Source organism: Chiloscyllium plagiosum, chromosome 48, assembly GCF_004010195.1.
Source record: "Chiloscyllium plagiosum isolate BGI_BamShark_2017 chromosome 48, ASM401019v2, whole genome shotgun sequence".
In the NCBI taxonomy this organism is placed as follows: Eukaryota; Metazoa; Chordata; class Chondrichthyes; order Orectolobiformes; family Hemiscylliidae; genus Chiloscyllium; species Chiloscyllium plagiosum.
Window position 1 is genome coordinate 6,996,178 of NC_057757.1, and position 17,942 is coordinate 7,014,119.

The 17,942-nt window shown below is 47.4% G+C and overlaps 1 protein-coding gene across 1 annotated transcript in view; it reads right to left on the reverse strand.

The window, feature by feature from the left end:
- Nucleotides 1-17,942, reverse strand: part of LOC122544408 (cohesin subunit SA-2-like) — a 51,947-nt gene that overhangs the window by 14,816 nt on the left and 19,189 nt on the right. The window contains exons 9-24 of the mRNA XM_043683656.1: nucleotides 17,535-17,611; nucleotides 16,450-16,654; nucleotides 15,683-15,834; nucleotides 15,349-15,422; nucleotides 14,971-15,094; nucleotides 12,182-12,280; nucleotides 11,894-11,973; nucleotides 10,868-10,975; nucleotides 9,926-10,040; nucleotides 9,133-9,250; nucleotides 8,233-8,336; nucleotides 7,180-7,272; nucleotides 6,404-6,493; nucleotides 6,072-6,275; nucleotides 4,492-4,562; nucleotides 1,145-1,232 (exon numbers count right to left, since the gene is read on the reverse strand). Coding sequence (XP_043539591.1) covers nucleotides 1,145-1,232; nucleotides 4,492-4,562; nucleotides 6,072-6,275; nucleotides 6,404-6,493; nucleotides 7,180-7,272; nucleotides 8,233-8,336; nucleotides 9,133-9,250; nucleotides 9,926-10,040; nucleotides 10,868-10,975; nucleotides 11,894-11,973; nucleotides 12,182-12,280; nucleotides 14,971-15,094; nucleotides 15,349-15,422; nucleotides 15,683-15,834; nucleotides 16,450-16,654; nucleotides 17,535-17,611 — 1,802 coding nt within the window. The remainder of the gene's footprint in view (nucleotides 1-1,144; nucleotides 1,233-4,491; nucleotides 4,563-6,071; nucleotides 6,276-6,403; nucleotides 6,494-7,179; nucleotides 7,273-8,232; nucleotides 8,337-9,132; nucleotides 9,251-9,925; nucleotides 10,041-10,867; nucleotides 10,976-11,893; nucleotides 11,974-12,181; nucleotides 12,281-14,970; nucleotides 15,095-15,348; nucleotides 15,423-15,682; nucleotides 15,835-16,449; nucleotides 16,655-17,534; nucleotides 17,612-17,942) is intronic.

A 17,942-nucleotide genomic window follows, 5' to 3' on the forward strand; every position in this document is an offset into this window, starting at 1 on the left:
TAGTACGGGAAATGGGATTGAAGTGGATGGTCAGTCATGTTGCATGGCACAGTGGGACAAAGGGGTTGTACACTCTACAACTGCCCAGAGGTCTCACATTCTCCTCTCAAACCTGCTCCCACCCCTGCCAAATGGACATGTGAAGGCATATAGAGTCCAGCAAGGAACTGGAGGAGGAAGTGGCCGCTCATCAGAAAGAGTGAAACTGCCCGAGTGACGTGATCTCTTGTAACATCAGTCCTTTCTGAAAGGGCAGCAATCATGCCTTTGCGGTAGACATTCAAGGGATCAGGTCCCACGCGAGCAATGGTCAGGCTGATATAGCGCGGGGTTGGGGGGGCTGCATTCTACCCAAGAGCGAGCACCCAGGGAGTATTGCTGTGTTGGAGGGTCTGCATTCTGGGAAGTGCTGGGTCAGTGCAGTGGGAGCACTTGAACTGTTAGAGGGTCAGTGCTGATGGAGCACTGCAATGTTTTCAGAGAAAACATCAAGTTTGCTCGGGATCTTAGCCAATAAACAAACATTAAACTAAACAGATTAGAGACAAAACAAAAACTGCAGATGTTGGAACCCAAGGTAGATAAGCAGGAAACTGGAAGATCACAGCAATCCAGGCAGCATCAGGAGGTGGAGAACTCAAACGCTTCAGGACCTGAAGAACGGTTACACCTGAAATGTTGACTACTTCACCTCCTGATGCTGCCTGGCTTGCTGTGCTCTTTCAACCTCCTCCTCGTCTACCGTGGATTCCAGCATCTTCAGTATACCTGGCAAATACTTCATTGCTGTTCATGGAATCTTGCTGTTTACAAACTGACAAACATTTTCTGCATGACTAGGAACTACACTTCTAAAGCACTAAATGGCTTTAAAACACCTCAGGGCATTACCAGCCTCTTGTTTGGTTTAGTAAGGGCCTTAAACATCCATTTGTCTTGAATAGTCCAGCATCAAGTGCAACCTGTATTTGAATTTATTTGCCCAATGAACAACATCCCCTCTAGCAGGGAAACCAAAAAAAATCACTTGTCGAGAAACTTGACCTCCTATTGGTCACAAAGCTCAGCAGCTTCTTCTCCGGACAGTGTAAAGAATCTCCTGCACTGTTAAGACTGGGAGCCAGCTGGCATGCAGGTGCTTTACCTGTTCTGGGACGTCCCCTGTGTCAATCCCTCGTTCCAGGACACGGCAGCAGTTATCAAACAACTCCCATCTGGTAAGGTCATGGGCACTGTAAAGACAGGCACAAGCAGATGAGGAACAGGAGTCCTCACTCAAGCAGTAACAACGTCAGTGCCTGTGACATAATAGAATGTCCCACGACACTTCTATGGTACCTTATGAAACAAAGTTAGATTAGATACCCTACAGAGTGGAAACAGGCCTGTCGGCCCATCAATAGATAGAAAGTCGCATTCTAAGATCATGCAGCAGATGTCCTGAAGCTTGGTGGAAGAGGAAAGTTTTAAGGAGCTTTCTGATAGGTTATGGGTAGAGAAGTGGAGTGATTTAGGAAGGGAATTATAAAGCTGAGGGCTCAGGCAGCTGAAGGCACAGCCACCAACAGTGCTGCAGTTAAATTCAGAGACTTACAAGAAGGCAGAATTACATGAGCAGAGAAATCTTGGAGGTTGTTGGGTCTGGATGAAGTCACACAGATAGAACAGGGGCAAGGTCACAGAGGGAGGCAGCAGAATTTGAACATTTCAGTTGCTGGACTAGGATCCAGAGTCAGTCAACATGGACAGTATGATGGTGATGGTAGGAAATAGACTGCAAAGTTTGGGATGACCATTTTTGTGCTGTTGGGGTTAGGGGATCAGATATGTCACCAAGGTAGCAAATAGTCTGGCTCAGCCTCAGAGGTTTGCAGGGAGACGGAAGGAGTCAGTAGTTAGGGATCAGAGTTTGGATTGTGGACCAAAGATAATGGCTTCAGGCTTATCAATAACGTAACAGCAACGTAGCACAAAATTTAGTAACAATGAGACAGTCAGGAGAAGTGGTGATGATGTAGATCTGTGTTGCCTGCATACACATAAAAATGAACATTATGTTCTAAGAGGTGGTTAGTAGGGCCACTTCCAGAATATACAATTTATCAAGATAGCTGAATGCGTTAGACTGGCAAAGCAAAATTTTCTTACCACTAGGTGCAGGCTGGGTGGATTGGCTGTGCCAAATTGCCCATAGTGTCCGGAGATGTGTAGGTTAGGTGGATGAGCCACGGGAATTACAGGATTACAGGGATAGGATAGGTCTGGATGGGATGCCTTTCGAAGGGTGGGTGTGGGCTAAATGGGCTGAATGGCCTACTACCATGCTGTAAGGATTCTATGATTTGCATTCCCTTTAGTCGCCATTATGCTGTCTCTGACCTCTGCTGCGAAACTGGATGCGAACTACTGGTCTAATATACCTGCCCATTGTTGGAGAATCAGCTGTGTTTGTCCTTAATGGAACCACACCTCTGTCAGTTACTGGGTCATTCCAGGGGAAGCAGTGGTATAGTGATAGCATCACTGGATAAGAAATGCAGGAATGCAAGCTAATACCCTGAGGGGCATAGGTTCAAATCCTAATGCCGTAATGGGTGAAATTTAAATTCAGTGAAAATCTGGAATAAAGAGCTGCCAGCTGGCAGTCATGTCACAATTGCAAATTGTTGCAAAAACCCATCTACCCTCCAAACATAGGCCAGACTACGTGTGACTGCAGACCCACAACAATGTGATCAACTCTTAACTGCCCTTTGGGCAATAAAAGCTGGCATTGCCCACACCACACGAATGAATAAAAACAAATTTCTAATGCAAGGGGATCCCCAATTTAAAGATGCAGAATATTCACCATATTTATGAACAGCTTTTTTATATTGTCCTGCACTGTGCTCCAACATACGCACAAATGAACTCGCGAGTGGGACTCAAGGGCAGAACTTCTTTGCAACCCAGAGACTGCTTGTACTTAGAAAACCTTCAATTCTTGGCAGTCATTGAACACTGGCAAGAATGTGATGCTGGAAAAGCACAGCAGGTCAGGCAGCATCCAAGGAGCAGGAGAATCGACGTCTCAGGCAAGGGCCCTTCATCAGGAATTTGGCTTTGCCTGAAATGTCAACTCTCCTGTTCCTCGGATGCTGCCTGACCTGCTGTGCTTTGCCAGCACCACACTCTCAACTCTGATCTCCAGCATCTGCAGTCCCCACTTTCTCCTAGTCTTTGAACACTTCCTACTGCTCGATTTCCCAGTGGGTCTGCTTGTTTCCAACTAAACCCAGGTCAGCATCGTCGTATCTGTTAAACTTGTTAAAAACAATATAAGCTGAAAGAACTGTGGATGCTGCAAATCTGAAGAGAAAATAAAACAGGGAACTGTTGGAAAAGTTCAGCAGGTCTGGCAGCATTTGTGGAGAGAAATCAGAGTTGCCTTTTCAGTGACACTTCCTCAGTGTTAGAAAAAGCAATCCTAGTTTCTTATGAAGATCTCCAATTCAAACCTGATCACGTCATGGTCACTACATGCAAGATGCTCTCCTATTGTTACATTAGACATTAGCTCAGGCTTGTTAATCAGTTGTTACAAAGTGGCCATTGTGGAGAAAGTGGCCAGTTGTTTTCCTTGTTGGTTCTATAATTTACTGATGAGATGTGATCAAGATGATGTGCCCAGAACTGCTGAACTCAGCACCTGCTGCCAAGGTAGAGTTATGTTCAGGATTCTGTGCAAACCCCTAAACAGAAGCAGAAATTGCAAAATCTCTCATTAACAAGCAAATGCCAGCAGTGGGGGCTGGTGGCATTGTGGTAGCATCACCGCACTCGTAATCCAGAGTCCCATATCAATGGTCTGGGGAACAGAGGGTTAAAGGAGCAAGTGAGGCCTGAAGGTGCTGGAGAGTCAGAGTTGATAAAACATGGCACTGGAAAAAGCACAGCAGGTCAGGTAGCACCCAGGAAGCAAGAGAGTCAAAGTTTCAGGCCAAAAGAAGGGTTAGGCTCGAAACATCAACTATCCTGCTCCTCGGATGCTGCCTGACGTGCTGTGCTTTTTCCAGAGCCACGCTTTATCAATGTGGGGGGGGGGGGTTCAAACCCCACCACAGCAGCAGGTAGAATTTAAATTCAATTCTTAAAAAGATCTTGAAATGAATCACTTGGTCTCAGTAACAGCCACTATGAAGCAGTCATCAATTGTCAAAAACTCCCGTCTGGCTTACTCCCTGTCTCTCAGGGATGGAAACATGGCATACCTACCCTATCTGACTTATCCAGTTAAATGCAGGGTCCAGACAGCTGCAATGTTATCTGGTTATACTTGGGATAGGGGTCCAGGCTGATCACACCCAGACAGAAGTTCAATGCAAGCTGGGTACATCCTAGGGGTGCAAGATCCAGGGTGTTTTTTTTGGGGGAGGGGTGCTCCTGCTGGGGCTGCAACCACGTTTCTCCTAGAGATTCGTGTTGCCTTAGATTCAATGCCTCACTTACTTGTAAAGAGCTGTGATTCTCTTCAGTGATGTCGCCACTGTGTACAGGTTATCCTCATCTGTCTCTCCAACCTGAAATCATAGAGGCAAACATCAGTCACTCTTCAGTGTTCCCCAGAGCTCCCCTACCCCAATATCTGTTGCCCCCACTGTCTCCTCCATTCTCAATGCGCTGTTCCCACTGTCAGTGCTCATCACCCCTACATCTGCTACCCCTTCAATGGGAAGAATGTGTCCCCTTCTCCCATTACTCTTTCATAGAAAGATAGAAAATAGGCACACGAGTAGGCCATTCAGTTCTTCGAGCCTGCACTACCATTCATTATGATCATGCAATAGATAATAGACAATAGGTGCAGGAGTAGGCCATTCAGCCCTTCGAGCCTGCACCACCATTCAATATGATCATGGCTGATCATTCCTAATCAGTATCCTGTTCCTGCCTTATCTCCATAACCCTTGATTCCACTATCTTTGAGAGCTCTATCCAACGCTTTCTTAAATGAATCCAGAGTGGGCCTCCACTGCCCTCTGGGGCAGAGCATTCCACACAGCCACCACTCTCTGGGTGAAGAAGTTTCTCCTCATCTCTGTCCTAAATGGTCTACCCCGTATTTTTAAGCTGTGTCCTCTGTTTCCTGCTGCCAGAGTGTCCAATCCTTTCATAATCTTATATGTCTCAATCAGATGCAATTTCAGTATACCGCCCCGCTCTCTCTCCATACCCCTTGATTCCTTTAGCTGCAAGGGCTGCATCCAGTTCCCTCTTGAATATATCTCACAAACTGGCCCCGACAGCTTTGTGTGGTAGAGAACTCCACAGCGGAGACTGAGGGGAGACCTGATAGATGTCTATCAAATTATGAGAAGCTTAGGTAGGGTTGATGGTCAAAATCTTTATCCAGCCCAGAGTTGAAATGTCTAAAACTAAAGGGCATGCATTTAAGGTGAGAGAGGGAAAAGTTCAAAAGGAAGTGTGAGGGGGAGGTTTTTTATACACAGGGAATCGTAGGAGTCTGGAACACGTCGCCAGGGGTGGTGGTGGAGGTAGATATGATAGGGGCTTTTACGGGAATTTTCGATAAACATATGAATATGTAAGGGATGGAGGGATATGGGCCAAGGGCAGGCAGAAGGGATTAGTTTAATTTGGTGTCATGTTCGGCACAACATCATGAATCAAACATCCATCCCTGTGCTGTATGTTTTCTGAGTGAAGAAATTCTTCATCATCTCAGTCCTGAATGGCTTAACTCTTATTCTTAGACTGTGAGCCCTAGTTCTGGATTTCCCCAACATCAGGAACCATCTTCCTGCATCTTGCCTGTCCAGGATTTCATGTGTTTCTATGAGATTCCCCCTCTTAAGACACAATGCAAAAGAGGAGGGGTTTAGGGATGGAAATCCAGCTGCTGAAGGCACAGCCCCCGATTAAATTTGGGAACAGTGAAGAGGTCAGAGGTAGAATAAAGGCTAGAGGAGATTACAGAGTGAGGGTGGGATTTGAAAGCAAGGAGGAGGAGTCTAAAACAGACTTTGGTCGCACCCGGGGATCGGTGAAGCTTGTGGTTTTAGTCTGACCTCATGCAGCAGCTCCTCCACGGAGTGAGTGAATATCTCGACCAGCGTGTCAACGATTTGACTGCGTGCAATGTCAACACGATTCCGGATGGTGTACTCCTCGTTGCACAGGGTGTAGTACGCCCGGCTACACGCCTCCAGCACGTCCATCTCCGTGTGCTTCTCGACAATCTCCCGGATCTGCTTGAGCAGAAGGTCCAAATACTGGAAAGGTGAGGGAGATGGTTAGCATGGACAGAGGTTGGGGACTAATAGTGCAGAGGTGGACAGGAGTGGAGAAGTGAAGAAGCAAGCCTGGTCAGACAGCATTCTACGCTCACACCCAATCTTACCTTCTCCAGTCGCCTGCTGCAGTAAACGTCCAAATCAAAGAAACCAGGAATCAGCAGCAGATTTGCGACTTTCTCGGCATCTGCAGAGTACTGAAACAAAAACACATACTGCACATCGGTAAAAGCCCCTCTCGTTCCTATCCTCTCTTAAAATCAGCTATTTCAACAATGACACTCGCACCCTCTGGCCACCTCAGTAGGGAAGTCTACTCTGCACCCCCCCTTCAATAAATGCCATCCCCACCCATCTTCAGATCCAGCTTTGGACCTAATCCAAAGCTGTGGGATGACCCACCCCTCATCTTATGATAGCTGGGGACTGCATGATGCTACGCTCCTCCCTTCACTTTGGCCAGGATTGTGCAATGATGCCCCCCCCTTCCCCTTACCTTGGCCAGGAGTGATAATCAGTGAAGCATGGAAACAGGCCATTTGGCCCATCGAGACCACAATGACCCTCTGAAGATCATCCCACCCAGACCCACCCTCTACACTATCCCATAACTTACATTCCCCATGGCTAATCCATCCCAACCTACATATTCCTGGACACTATGGGGCAATTTAGCACAGCCAATCCAGCCTAACCTGCACACCTTTGGACTGTTGGAGAAAACAGGAGCAACCATAGGAAACCCACATGGAGACTGGGAGAATGTGCAAACTCCACACAGACATTCGCCCCGAGGGCAGAATCGATCCTGGGTCCCTGGCGCTGAAGCAGCAGCGCTAACCAAGCCGCCCAAGTTGTGCACTGATATCCCCTCTGCCCTTACCTTGGCCAGGAGCTGTGGAATGATGACAATTAAATGCTCAGACAGTTTAACCCGATCGTCCATCTGTTGCTTCTTCTCTTTGACAGTCAGGAACTGTTATGAGACAAGACAACTATCAGACCCGAGAATCCAGAGTTTCCGGACCAATATCCTAACACTTCAACCCATTGGGTCACCTAATTGACAACACATCGTTCCTTCACCCCCTGGGTACTGCTCCCTCAGGGTCATCTTATTCACATCACTCTGACCCTTCTGCATCTTCCGTTCCCCAATGAGGATACCAGCTCCAGTATATAGCTGTCCTCTGTTGGTTCTCTTAACTGAAAAGTGGTAACATTCAGATTACGCAGAAGCCTTCTCCAACAAGGGAGGATGTAACAATCAGCCCTTGGCACCGGGCACACATACACACACACACACACACAAAAAAGGGGGTCCACAACTGCAAACTCGCCTTCCTCTGCTAGACTCCAAGGAGCAAGTCAGGAGTGTGACGGTATTACCCCAACCCCCACCACAAGCCTGGATGGGTGCAGCCTCAGCAGCACTCATGAAGCTCAACACCATCCAGGATAAAGCAGCGCACTAAATCCAGGATAAAGCAGCACCACATTCACAAATATCCGTCACAGACGCTCAGCAGCAAGCAGTGTGTACCATCTACCATGCACACACTGCAGAATGTTCCAAACCTTCAACTAGCACCATCTAGAACACAGCGTAGCAGATACATAGAAACACCACCTCCTGCAGATTCCTCTCCGAACCACTCTCCATCCTCACTTGGAAATATAACAATGCTCCACCACTGTCGCTGGCTCAAAACCTGAAACTCCCTTATTGACGGCGTCACGGCTCTCCCAACACCAAATGCATTACAGCAGTTCAAGGGGCAGCTCATCACCACCTTCACAAGGGCAGTAGGAATGGACATTAAAGACTTGCCACATCCCAATTAATGAATAAAACAAATAACAAAACTGAGTCCAAACTACCCTCCTCCCCCTCCCAGGCTTGTAGAGGACACCTTACCTGAAAACGTAACATTACCTTTTTGCCAGATTGCCGGCCAATCGGTGGGTGGCCCTCCACTGCTTGCCGCATCGAGCACACCATCAGTTCAATCAGAGCACTCTCCTCCTGATCAGTAAGTCCTATAACATAGGGGAAGTACCATTACAGACGCAAGATCCAGCTCCCAAGCACACAACACAATAGCAGATACACATGAACACATAGCTCAGCAGGCCAAGTGGGGGCACAGCGCAGCCCCATCCTAACCCAGCGCAGCCCCAGCGGGGTTCCACTCATTCTCACCCCAACACTGCAGCGTGGGTCCACATACCCCACAGAAACCTAGTACGGAACACAGCAGGTCAGGCAGCACCTGAGGAGCAGCAGAGCCAATGCTTTGGGCATAGGTCCTTCATCAGGAGTGTGGAGGGGGAAGGGGGCTGAGAGATAATTAGGAGGGTGGGGTCAAGGTAGCTGGGAAGATGACAGGCACATGCAGGTGGGAGGTGATTGTGAAAGGTCGGTGGGAAGGAAGATGGACAGGTGGGACAGGTCAAAAGGGCAGTGCCAAGTTGGAGGGTGGGATCTAGGATAAGGTGAGGGTGGGGGCGAGGGAAAATTTGGAAACTAGTGAACTCGATCTTGATGTCGTGTGGTTGAAGGGACCCAAGGTGGAAGATGAGGTGTTGTTCCTTCAGCTGACTAGTGGCTTCGATTTGGTGATGGAGGCGACCCAGGATTTGTATGGCTTTGGGAGAGTGGGAGGGATGTTTGTGAAGGGCTTATGCCTGAAATGACAACTCCCCTGTTCACTGGATGCTCCGTGACCTGCTGTGCTTTTCCAGCATCACAATTTTCAAGTCTGACTCTCCAACTTCTTCTAGAAACATAGTATAGCCATCCGCGCATACACAGAACCAATAACTACGAACTTACCCTCCTCACCGTCCCCGATCTCCTCCAGGAGCAACTCCGTCATCCCTTCCCAGTCCTTCAGGACTGAGCCAGCGTGGTCCCACAGACTGTCTACTAGGTATGCACAGTGCTCATGGAGCTGAGGAGGGAGACAGGTAAAGAAACATTCATCAGCTTTCAGAGCAGAAAGAAAGGTATTCTTGTCGCCAGTTCGCAGTAATGTTGAGCAACATCTTTTATGAATGTCATTGCTGGTGGGAACATGGACTGATGATTGTCTTGTCAAATCAAACAGCATGTTCCTTTGAAATAGGCAGAGGACATACCCTACTCAACCAGTCTGCATTTGCAAAACCCAAAACAAAACCTGTTGTTTGATGCGATTCCATGGCTGTGCAACACTATGCTGAGCAATCTTGAGAAATTGCTATATCAATAACTTAGTCGGTCAAGCTAATAACGTAGCTCATTTGTGCTCAATAGGTACGGCCCATTCTCTGCAAGTTAAAGGAATATATTCAAATCTGTGCTTGTTTTGAATTATCTAGGAGCTCGAGGAGACTATAATTCCCTTCTGTTTTTCCCAATGGCAAGGCCTGGGCTCACAAGGGTCAGCTTGCTAACCAATAAGCACCCATGATCCTCTGACCCAAAACCAGACAGGCCTCCAAGAGCTCCCGATCCTGGGATACCTGTACCCCTCCCAGGGCCTCACAAATCACCACATCACCACACCTTGGTAGGATTACCCTGTCAGCAAGCAGAAAGGTGACCACGAGTGTTAGACCTTCCCGTCAGCAATACTGCACTGTACCTCACTCTCCAGGAAAAAGGTGAGCACCAATTTAATGAATTCGCCATTGACACTCCGCCTTCCATGGTCTTTGGCCAGAGCCTTCTCACGTTCTGCGTCATAATGCCTCCGCAGCCTGAAGGAAGAGAGACCGGCAGCCGATTACAGCTCAGACATACAACTGGGGTGAGCATAGCTGAAGACAACTCGCATCCATCGGCGTGTCTGCCAATTTCTGGAGACAGAGTGTGCCAAACATCACAAAAATACTCGCTTCTCCTTCACCATTCCCGGTGCAGTGGGTGTCCTGATAGTGTTTTCTGCACGGTCACGCTGCTGACCAGCTTTATACCCAATTTACAATAGCTCTGAGGAAGGGTCACCAGATCCGAAAACGTTAACTTTGATATCTATCCATGGATGCTGCCAGACCTGCTGAACTTTTCCAGCAATTTCTGTTTTTGTTTACAATGTGATCACTGGACAGAAATCTCAGGAGTGGAAGCCTCTGTTGCATAAGATCATATGAAATAGAAACAGGAGTAGGGCTTTTGACCCATCGAGCCTGCTCCACCATTCAGTAAGATCACGGCTGAGCCAACTATGACTGGAGCTCTGCATTTCGGTCGGTATTCCAAAAGTCAAAAATCTGTATAACTAGGCCTCGAATACATTAGCTTCCTAGTCCCCATTACTCTTGGGTGGGGTATGAAAGACTAGCAACAAAATCTGACTTAAACCATTTTGCTTGAAACTCTGCCTGAGTTGGAGATCTCCCCCCACGAGGGGAGATACTCTTTCAGCATGTACCTTGTCCAGCCCCTTTGGAACCACGTGTTTTAGCATGACTAACACTCATTTTTCTAAATCTAATTTCAGATATTAAACTTGAGTAAAAGGTCAGCGACTATGTGCCCAAGTATTAAAAACAGCGAGATTACAAAGAACCGGAACCTGACTTACTTCACGTGGACAAATTGTCCAGCAGCAGCTGCAGTGGGTCGGTGAGAGGCGTACACCAGCGGGTAAACACACTCACACTCCTCATGGGTCAGCACATCTTCAGTATTCCTACAGGGGCCACATGAGAGAATGAGCAGCATTTAAACGACATCTTAAACAGGATGTCCCAAGTCACCCTTTTCCCACCCATTATTTACTTTCTGAAGTGGTATCACTGCTGTAATGTAGAAACTGAGACAGCCACACTTACGAGGTTGCAAACTTCCAGGCATAGAAATGAGATCACAGATGATCTTACTAGTGCTATTGACTGAAGGGGGTGGATGTTGTTCAGGACACCAGGGACAGCAACTCTGCCCTTCTTTGTAATAGACAATAGGTGCAGCAGTAGGCCATTTGGCCCATCGAGCTAGCACCATCATTCATTATGATCATGGCTGATCATCCACAATCAGTATCCTGTTCCTGCCTTATCCCCATAACCCTTGGATTCCACTATCTTAAAGTGGGATTTTTTTACCCAAGTGAAAGGCTAGGTCTTGGAGATGTCTATCGAACTCTGTATTGGGTAAGGTCACAGGCTCAAGTTTCTCGAGTGGATCTTGAACCTGCAACATCTTGATGGAACAAAGCATCAGGAAGCTGGGAGGACCAAGTGAGAAATCAAATCCCAGAACAACAGTCCACTGCAAGGATCGAGAATTCGGATGCACTCGTAAAGGCTCCCTCGACAACACCTTCTAAACCCAAGGACCTCTACCATCGAGAAGGAGAAAGGCTGCAAGTGTACGGAAACACCACCAAGTTCCCTCGCAAACTGCTCGCCAATCTGATTTGGAACTACATCACCGTTCCTTCACTGTGACTGAGTCAATGTCCTGGAACTCCCTCCCGAATTGCAAAATAGAAATATCCTCACCATTTCACCCATGGGTAAGCAGAGGGAAAAGAGGAGATATAAGCTGGTTGAGCAGGGGCACCCACATCCAACAAATCAATAGTAGATATATTAAAAAAAAAACTTACTGCAGAATGAGAGTCAATAGCCTGACTGCTTCCACTGCGACATCATAATCCACATCCAGGACCATTGACACCATCCTGTCCTATACAGACATCAGAAGTACAAGGAGTCAATACAACCACAGAGCAGCATCTGTTACAGTCAGAGAGTAGGACAGTGCTGGACTCCCTGCCAGAGGGCAAGCAGAGCCAGAATGCAATCCAGTACTAGCCACACTATTCACTGTCGAAGGGCTTTTGCCCATTGCTCAAAGCTCTCGACTTGCACAACCAATTAAGGAAGACATTTACCTTGAATCGGTTGGTGAACAGATCCAGTTTCTGAGTGATTTCTTTGCTTTCGTACAGATTCTGGAGGGACTTCAAACATCTCAGCCTCACCTCCCGTTGCTGAAAAAGACACACCAACAGTCATGACCAATTGGGAGGGAAGGGTGCAGGAAAGCTCCATCTTTCAGCTCACTCAGTCCACGCAGATGCCACCCTCCTCCCCACCACCCCAAAACACCTGGAAAAGTGCATGGCTCCAGACGGAAAAGCAGGAACAATTTTCACAAAAGGGAAACGTGTGTGACATACCTGAACCTGAGCTGGAGAACTGCTACCAACCCAACCCAGGAAGTCAAGCCTCTCTGGTGTTACCCATCTCTCAAATGCCTGATCCCATCTCTGTCCTGCCTCAGTATGTGAATAGCACCCTCCCATGACACTTATCAGAGTATAGCCTGAGCACAGCTTAGTACAAGGTTGTCACCACCTCCTCTACATTCGAGCCACAGATCTTGATGATATATCAGTAACGTTGATTGTTGGCCTGTACTGGCAAAATGGAATTACAAATACTATCACAAATGACTGTAACATTCAGTAACAGTAACTGATCCTCAAGGTTCAAGGAGCTGAATGGCCAAATCCTATACATGCTCTGATGTGGAGGTGCTGGTGTTGGACTGGGGTGGGCAAAGTTAAAAATCACACAACACCAGGTTATAGTCCCACAGGTTTATTTGGAAGTCCAAGGTTTGGGAGCGCTGCTCCTTCATCAGGTAGCTAGTGGGACAGGATCATAGGGCACAGAATTTATAGCAAATTATCAAACTGTCATACAAGTGATATGTATTGAGCAAACCTGGATTGCAATCAAGTCTTTAATCACTTAGAATGGGGATGCAAGTTTCGATTGATTAATATGTAAACCCCAGAACTTCTTTAAGCCATATTCTCGAGATAACGAGGTTTTATTTAAAAAAAAGTGACATCTCAACACAGAGTGCATTAAAGCCATGAGGCTAGAGGTGGTCTGCATACCAACTTGGGATTTATATATTAATCAATTGAAACCTGCATCCCCAATCTAACTGATTAAAGACTTGACAGCAATCCAGGTTTGCTCAATACATTGTATCAGTTGTATGACACTTTGATCTTTTGACTATAAATTCTGTGCCCTATGATCCTGCACCACAAGTTACCTGATGAAGCAGCAGTGCTCCCAAAGCTTGGACTTCCAAATAAACCTGTTGGATTAAAAACCGGTATTGTGTGATTTTTAACTATATAGACTCAAAGTTTCACACTGCGTTTGCAAAAACACTTGGGTCTCCACACATTCAACCTTCATGATTTGAGCATCATTATAGGAATGCAGTGCACTGCACTTGTCTCCTTCAATAATCCTCTGATCACTTGCACTGATCCCTTCGCTCACTCTAATTCCACATCGATCCTTCACTATTCTGCCATGCTTTACTTTAAAACAGTGAATGTCGAGACAGGCCGCAATTGAGATATATAAAATTATGTTTGGGTAACACAGTGGCTCAATGGTTAGCACTGCTGCCTCACAGCGCCAGGATCTCAGGATCGATCCCAGCCTAGAGCGACTGCCTGTGTGGAATTTGCACATTCTCCCAGTGTCTGCGTGGATTTTCTGTGGGTGCTCCCGTTTCCTTGCACAATCCAAAGAATTCCAGATTAGGTCAATTGGCTGTGCTAAATTGCCCATAGGGTTCAGGGACTTGTATGTTAGGTGCACTAGTCTGTGGTAAACGTAGAGTAATAGGGTAAGGGAATCAGTCTGGATGGGAGACCTTTCAGAGGGTTGGTGTGGCCTGTTTCCACACTGTAGGGATTCTATGAATGGACAGGGTGGATAGAAAGCAACTGTTCCCCCTTAGTTGAGGGGTCAATAATAAAGGGGAATCATTTGAAGGTGAAAAGCAGGAGGCCTACAGAGATTTGAAGATTTTTTTTGTCCACCCAGAGGATGGTGGGAATCTGGAATGCACTGCCTGGGAGGGTAGCTGAAGTGGGAAATCTGGCAACGTTTTAGAAAAAAAATACTTGACCTTCAAGGGTCATGTCTAGAGGGTCATGTCCTGGGAACCACAGGCTAGAGTGAGAGCAGTTATTTTGCTGGTGTCATCCACCCTCTAGAAGGACAAGGACAGCAGATACATGGGGACACCGGCACCTGCGAGTTCCGCTCCAAGCCACACACCAAGCAGATTTAATAATATGTAGGCCATTCCGTCACTGGGTCAAAATCCAGGAACTCCCTCCCTGACAGCACTATGCCCCCGTACAGCACACAGACTACAATAATTGATGAAGAGTAGGTCACCCCCATCTTATCCAGGGCAATTAAGGGTGGACAACAAATACTGGTATCCTGATAACCGTTCACCCCTTCATTTATCAAAACCAATTCAGCTCTGTCTTTGAAAGATTCAAAACCCTCTTCCACTGCCTTTCAGAGATGGAAGATCCATGACCCTAAGAGAAAAGGATTTCTCGTTATCTCTGCCTTAAATGGGTGATAGCCTTATTTGTAAAGTAATACCCTAGTCCTAGAGACTCCCACAAGAGGAAACGTCCTTTCCACCTTCACCCTGTTGAGTTTCCTCAGGATCCTTTATGTTTCAACTATGCCCACTTTCCCTCCTGAATCCCATGTACCTATGCTTCCCGAAGCTTTCTGAATGCCCATTAACGATCATTCTGACCCCTTAAACATGCCACTGAAGAGTGAGTCCGTGCCACATACAGTCTCCCTGTGAATGCCGATATGGTGTCAGTACCTTGTCATGCAACATCCAGCCAACATACTTCAGGTAGCTGTCGTTGAGAAACGAGTTGCTATAACGCTTCATCCACACACCAATCTCCTCCATACAGATAGCGCGGATCTCCGCGATCAAATCCCTGCACAGCGAACAAAAAAAAAAAATCAGACTCACCACTACAGACTATAACACTGTATAAAACACCACAGCGATATGCACGCGCAATTGGTGCCCTCTAAAACACGGACACACTGGCAAATTATTCCGACAGAGGGGCACGCACTGGCGACAGTGACCCCGACAGAGAGAGAAACATTTGGGACAACTTTCTCAGCATGACCACCAAGACATCACACAAGTGTCCATTTCTGCATCAGAGCAGTTCCAACCTACCGATATCGGTGGACAAACACCCCCTTAAAGATTGCATTCATCATGTTCTCAATCTCTTCCTGATTCTGTTGGAGCTGCAATGGAACAGAAGTGTTAACAGTGAAACGTTGCACTTTGCAGAATAACAGCTAATGCACATGAAGCGTGTGGTCAGCCCGCGTTAGTCTGAGACCACATGCCAGCTCTTCAGTTGGTCAACAATGATGGCTAAACAATCTCACTTGGTCAGCCAGGGAATATTGCTGTGAGTGCCAGAGGGGGACACAGTGACCCACAGCACTTGACACCAGTCCAATATACACATGTATTTTCATGTCTACTTGCACCCCCTCACCTCCTTGCGTTTCTGCAGCAACATTTCCAGACGGTCATTGGCCCGTTTCCCTGCAGCTTTGTTCCGCTCAGTGTCGTACTGACGCTGGATGTTTTCCTGATGGCCATTCAGATTCAAAGCCACATCCACCAGTGCGGTCATTAGCTTCATTGCTGCAGTTATAAAAACCAGACATGAGACAGAGCAGAGGACTTTGCACATGGAGAAATCCAGATGCCTGACCCCCAACCCGAGAGACTGCTCTTGCACCAGGATCCTGCTCAGAGAGACCCAGGTGTCGGACACCCTTCCCCCAGAGAGACCACCAAGACACTGGCCACTCCCTCAGAGTAACCCAAGTGCTAGAACTACTCCCTTCGCCCCCACCCGGAGACACAGACATCTACCCACGTTCCACCAGAAAGACCCGGACACTGGACCCTTCCCTCAGAAGAACCAGACACTGTCCCTCTGTCCTCTCCCCACTGCTCTCCTCGACACACAGAGACAGGACCTCTCTCCCAGGGAGACTCAGACACTGACACCCCCTCCACACCTCAGATACGGCACCATCACCCGCTTCAGAGGTCGCCTCCTTTAGCAGGAACCAGGCACTAGCCCCTTCTTCCCTGAACAGCCATGGGCCTCCCCCTCCCAGAGGGGGACTCTGTACAACAGACCCCTCTCCCATAGAGCCCCATACACTGCAGCCCACTCTAGAACCTTAAGATGGGATTCAGCAGCTCAGCTAAGATTACGGACAGACAGTTGCAGTGTTATATTCTCACCAGCCAATGTGCTGGTGTGTCGGAACGCTCGGACCTGAGAATCAGACAGTCCTGTCAGCAGGGAGATCAGTACGTCCACCATATATTCATCGTAGATGACATTGTACTGACACTGACGCACCAACACGGTAATGAATTCACAGAAATTCTGGCGGAATTTCTTCCACATGGGACCTGCCATCGATAGAGGGTAATCACCGCTGTCCTGAAATAGACAGGGAGGGAATCACATTATACTTCCTGGTGTACTTGCTCACTGCAGGTCCACACGCAAGTGCACACACACACGCAAGACCGAGCGTACGTACGAACGTATATATATATATACACACACACACACACACACAGTGCAGAGAGTCAAAGACATGGCATATCAAGGAACAAAGATATGGAAACATAAACAAGCGCGTGCACACAGCAACTGGTGCACTTGCGCACACACTCAAGCAGAGACAAAGATACTGAGGCACACACAGACGTATGAGCACGCACGCACTCCCACCACTATCTATACACAGCCTACTGCCACTCTGCTGGAGAAACTATGATAAAATGACCATATGGGTTATACACAGATAATGGGCGACTGATTGAATCAATTACTTTCTGCGTTGCAACTCGTCAAACGCCCACCCCCCACTGTAACCTCAGAACCGGCGGGATCGGGCTCCCAATCGTGCAGGTCATAAGGGCCTGTCCCTGCTTGGCGCCAAAGTTCACCCCATTAGGAGATCTCTACCCCCACCCACCCACCCAAAGTAGCAAACAGGACCAGTTAGAGGCTCCACACAGTCATTGAGCACAGAGCATTCTCAGATCCACACCCGAGTCCAAGTGGGGCACTCAGCTTTTCCAGTGAACATGAGAGCAAGGGGAGGCCATTCAGCCCCTCCAACCTTTTCCGCAATTCAGCCAGATCACAGGTGATCCTACCACAATTCCATGCCTCCATAGAACTTCATATTCACAGCTAGCAGAACTAACCATTGATCTCAACCCTTTTACCCAAGTCATGAACAGAAACGATAAACCATTGGAGGGTTCCGTTCAGATCCTCAGAGTGTAAGCAGAGCTACCAGAATTACCTCATCAAATTCCTCAGTCATTTTCCGGATGATCTCGGCATTTTGCAGCTTGTGGAACATCTGTGAGGTAATAATCCCTAAAACAAACATGAAAAAAACACATCGATGTGAGCTGGATCGATTTAAATGATGGCCCTCTGACACTTGCTGTACCTGACAGAAACAGGAGGCCACTCAGCCATGGAGTCTATTCTGCACAATCATTCAGTCCCACAAGACCAACCGCTTAAATCTTAAATTTAATGTTGACCTCACTCTTTGTGCACCTTCTCTGCAGTCGGGGCATTGTATCCCTCACTCTGCTTTATTACCCTTACACTCTTGGTGTGGTATGACCCGCCTGCACTGCACACAAAACAAAAAACTTTTCACTCTGCCTAGGTACATGTATGTGACAATAATAAATCA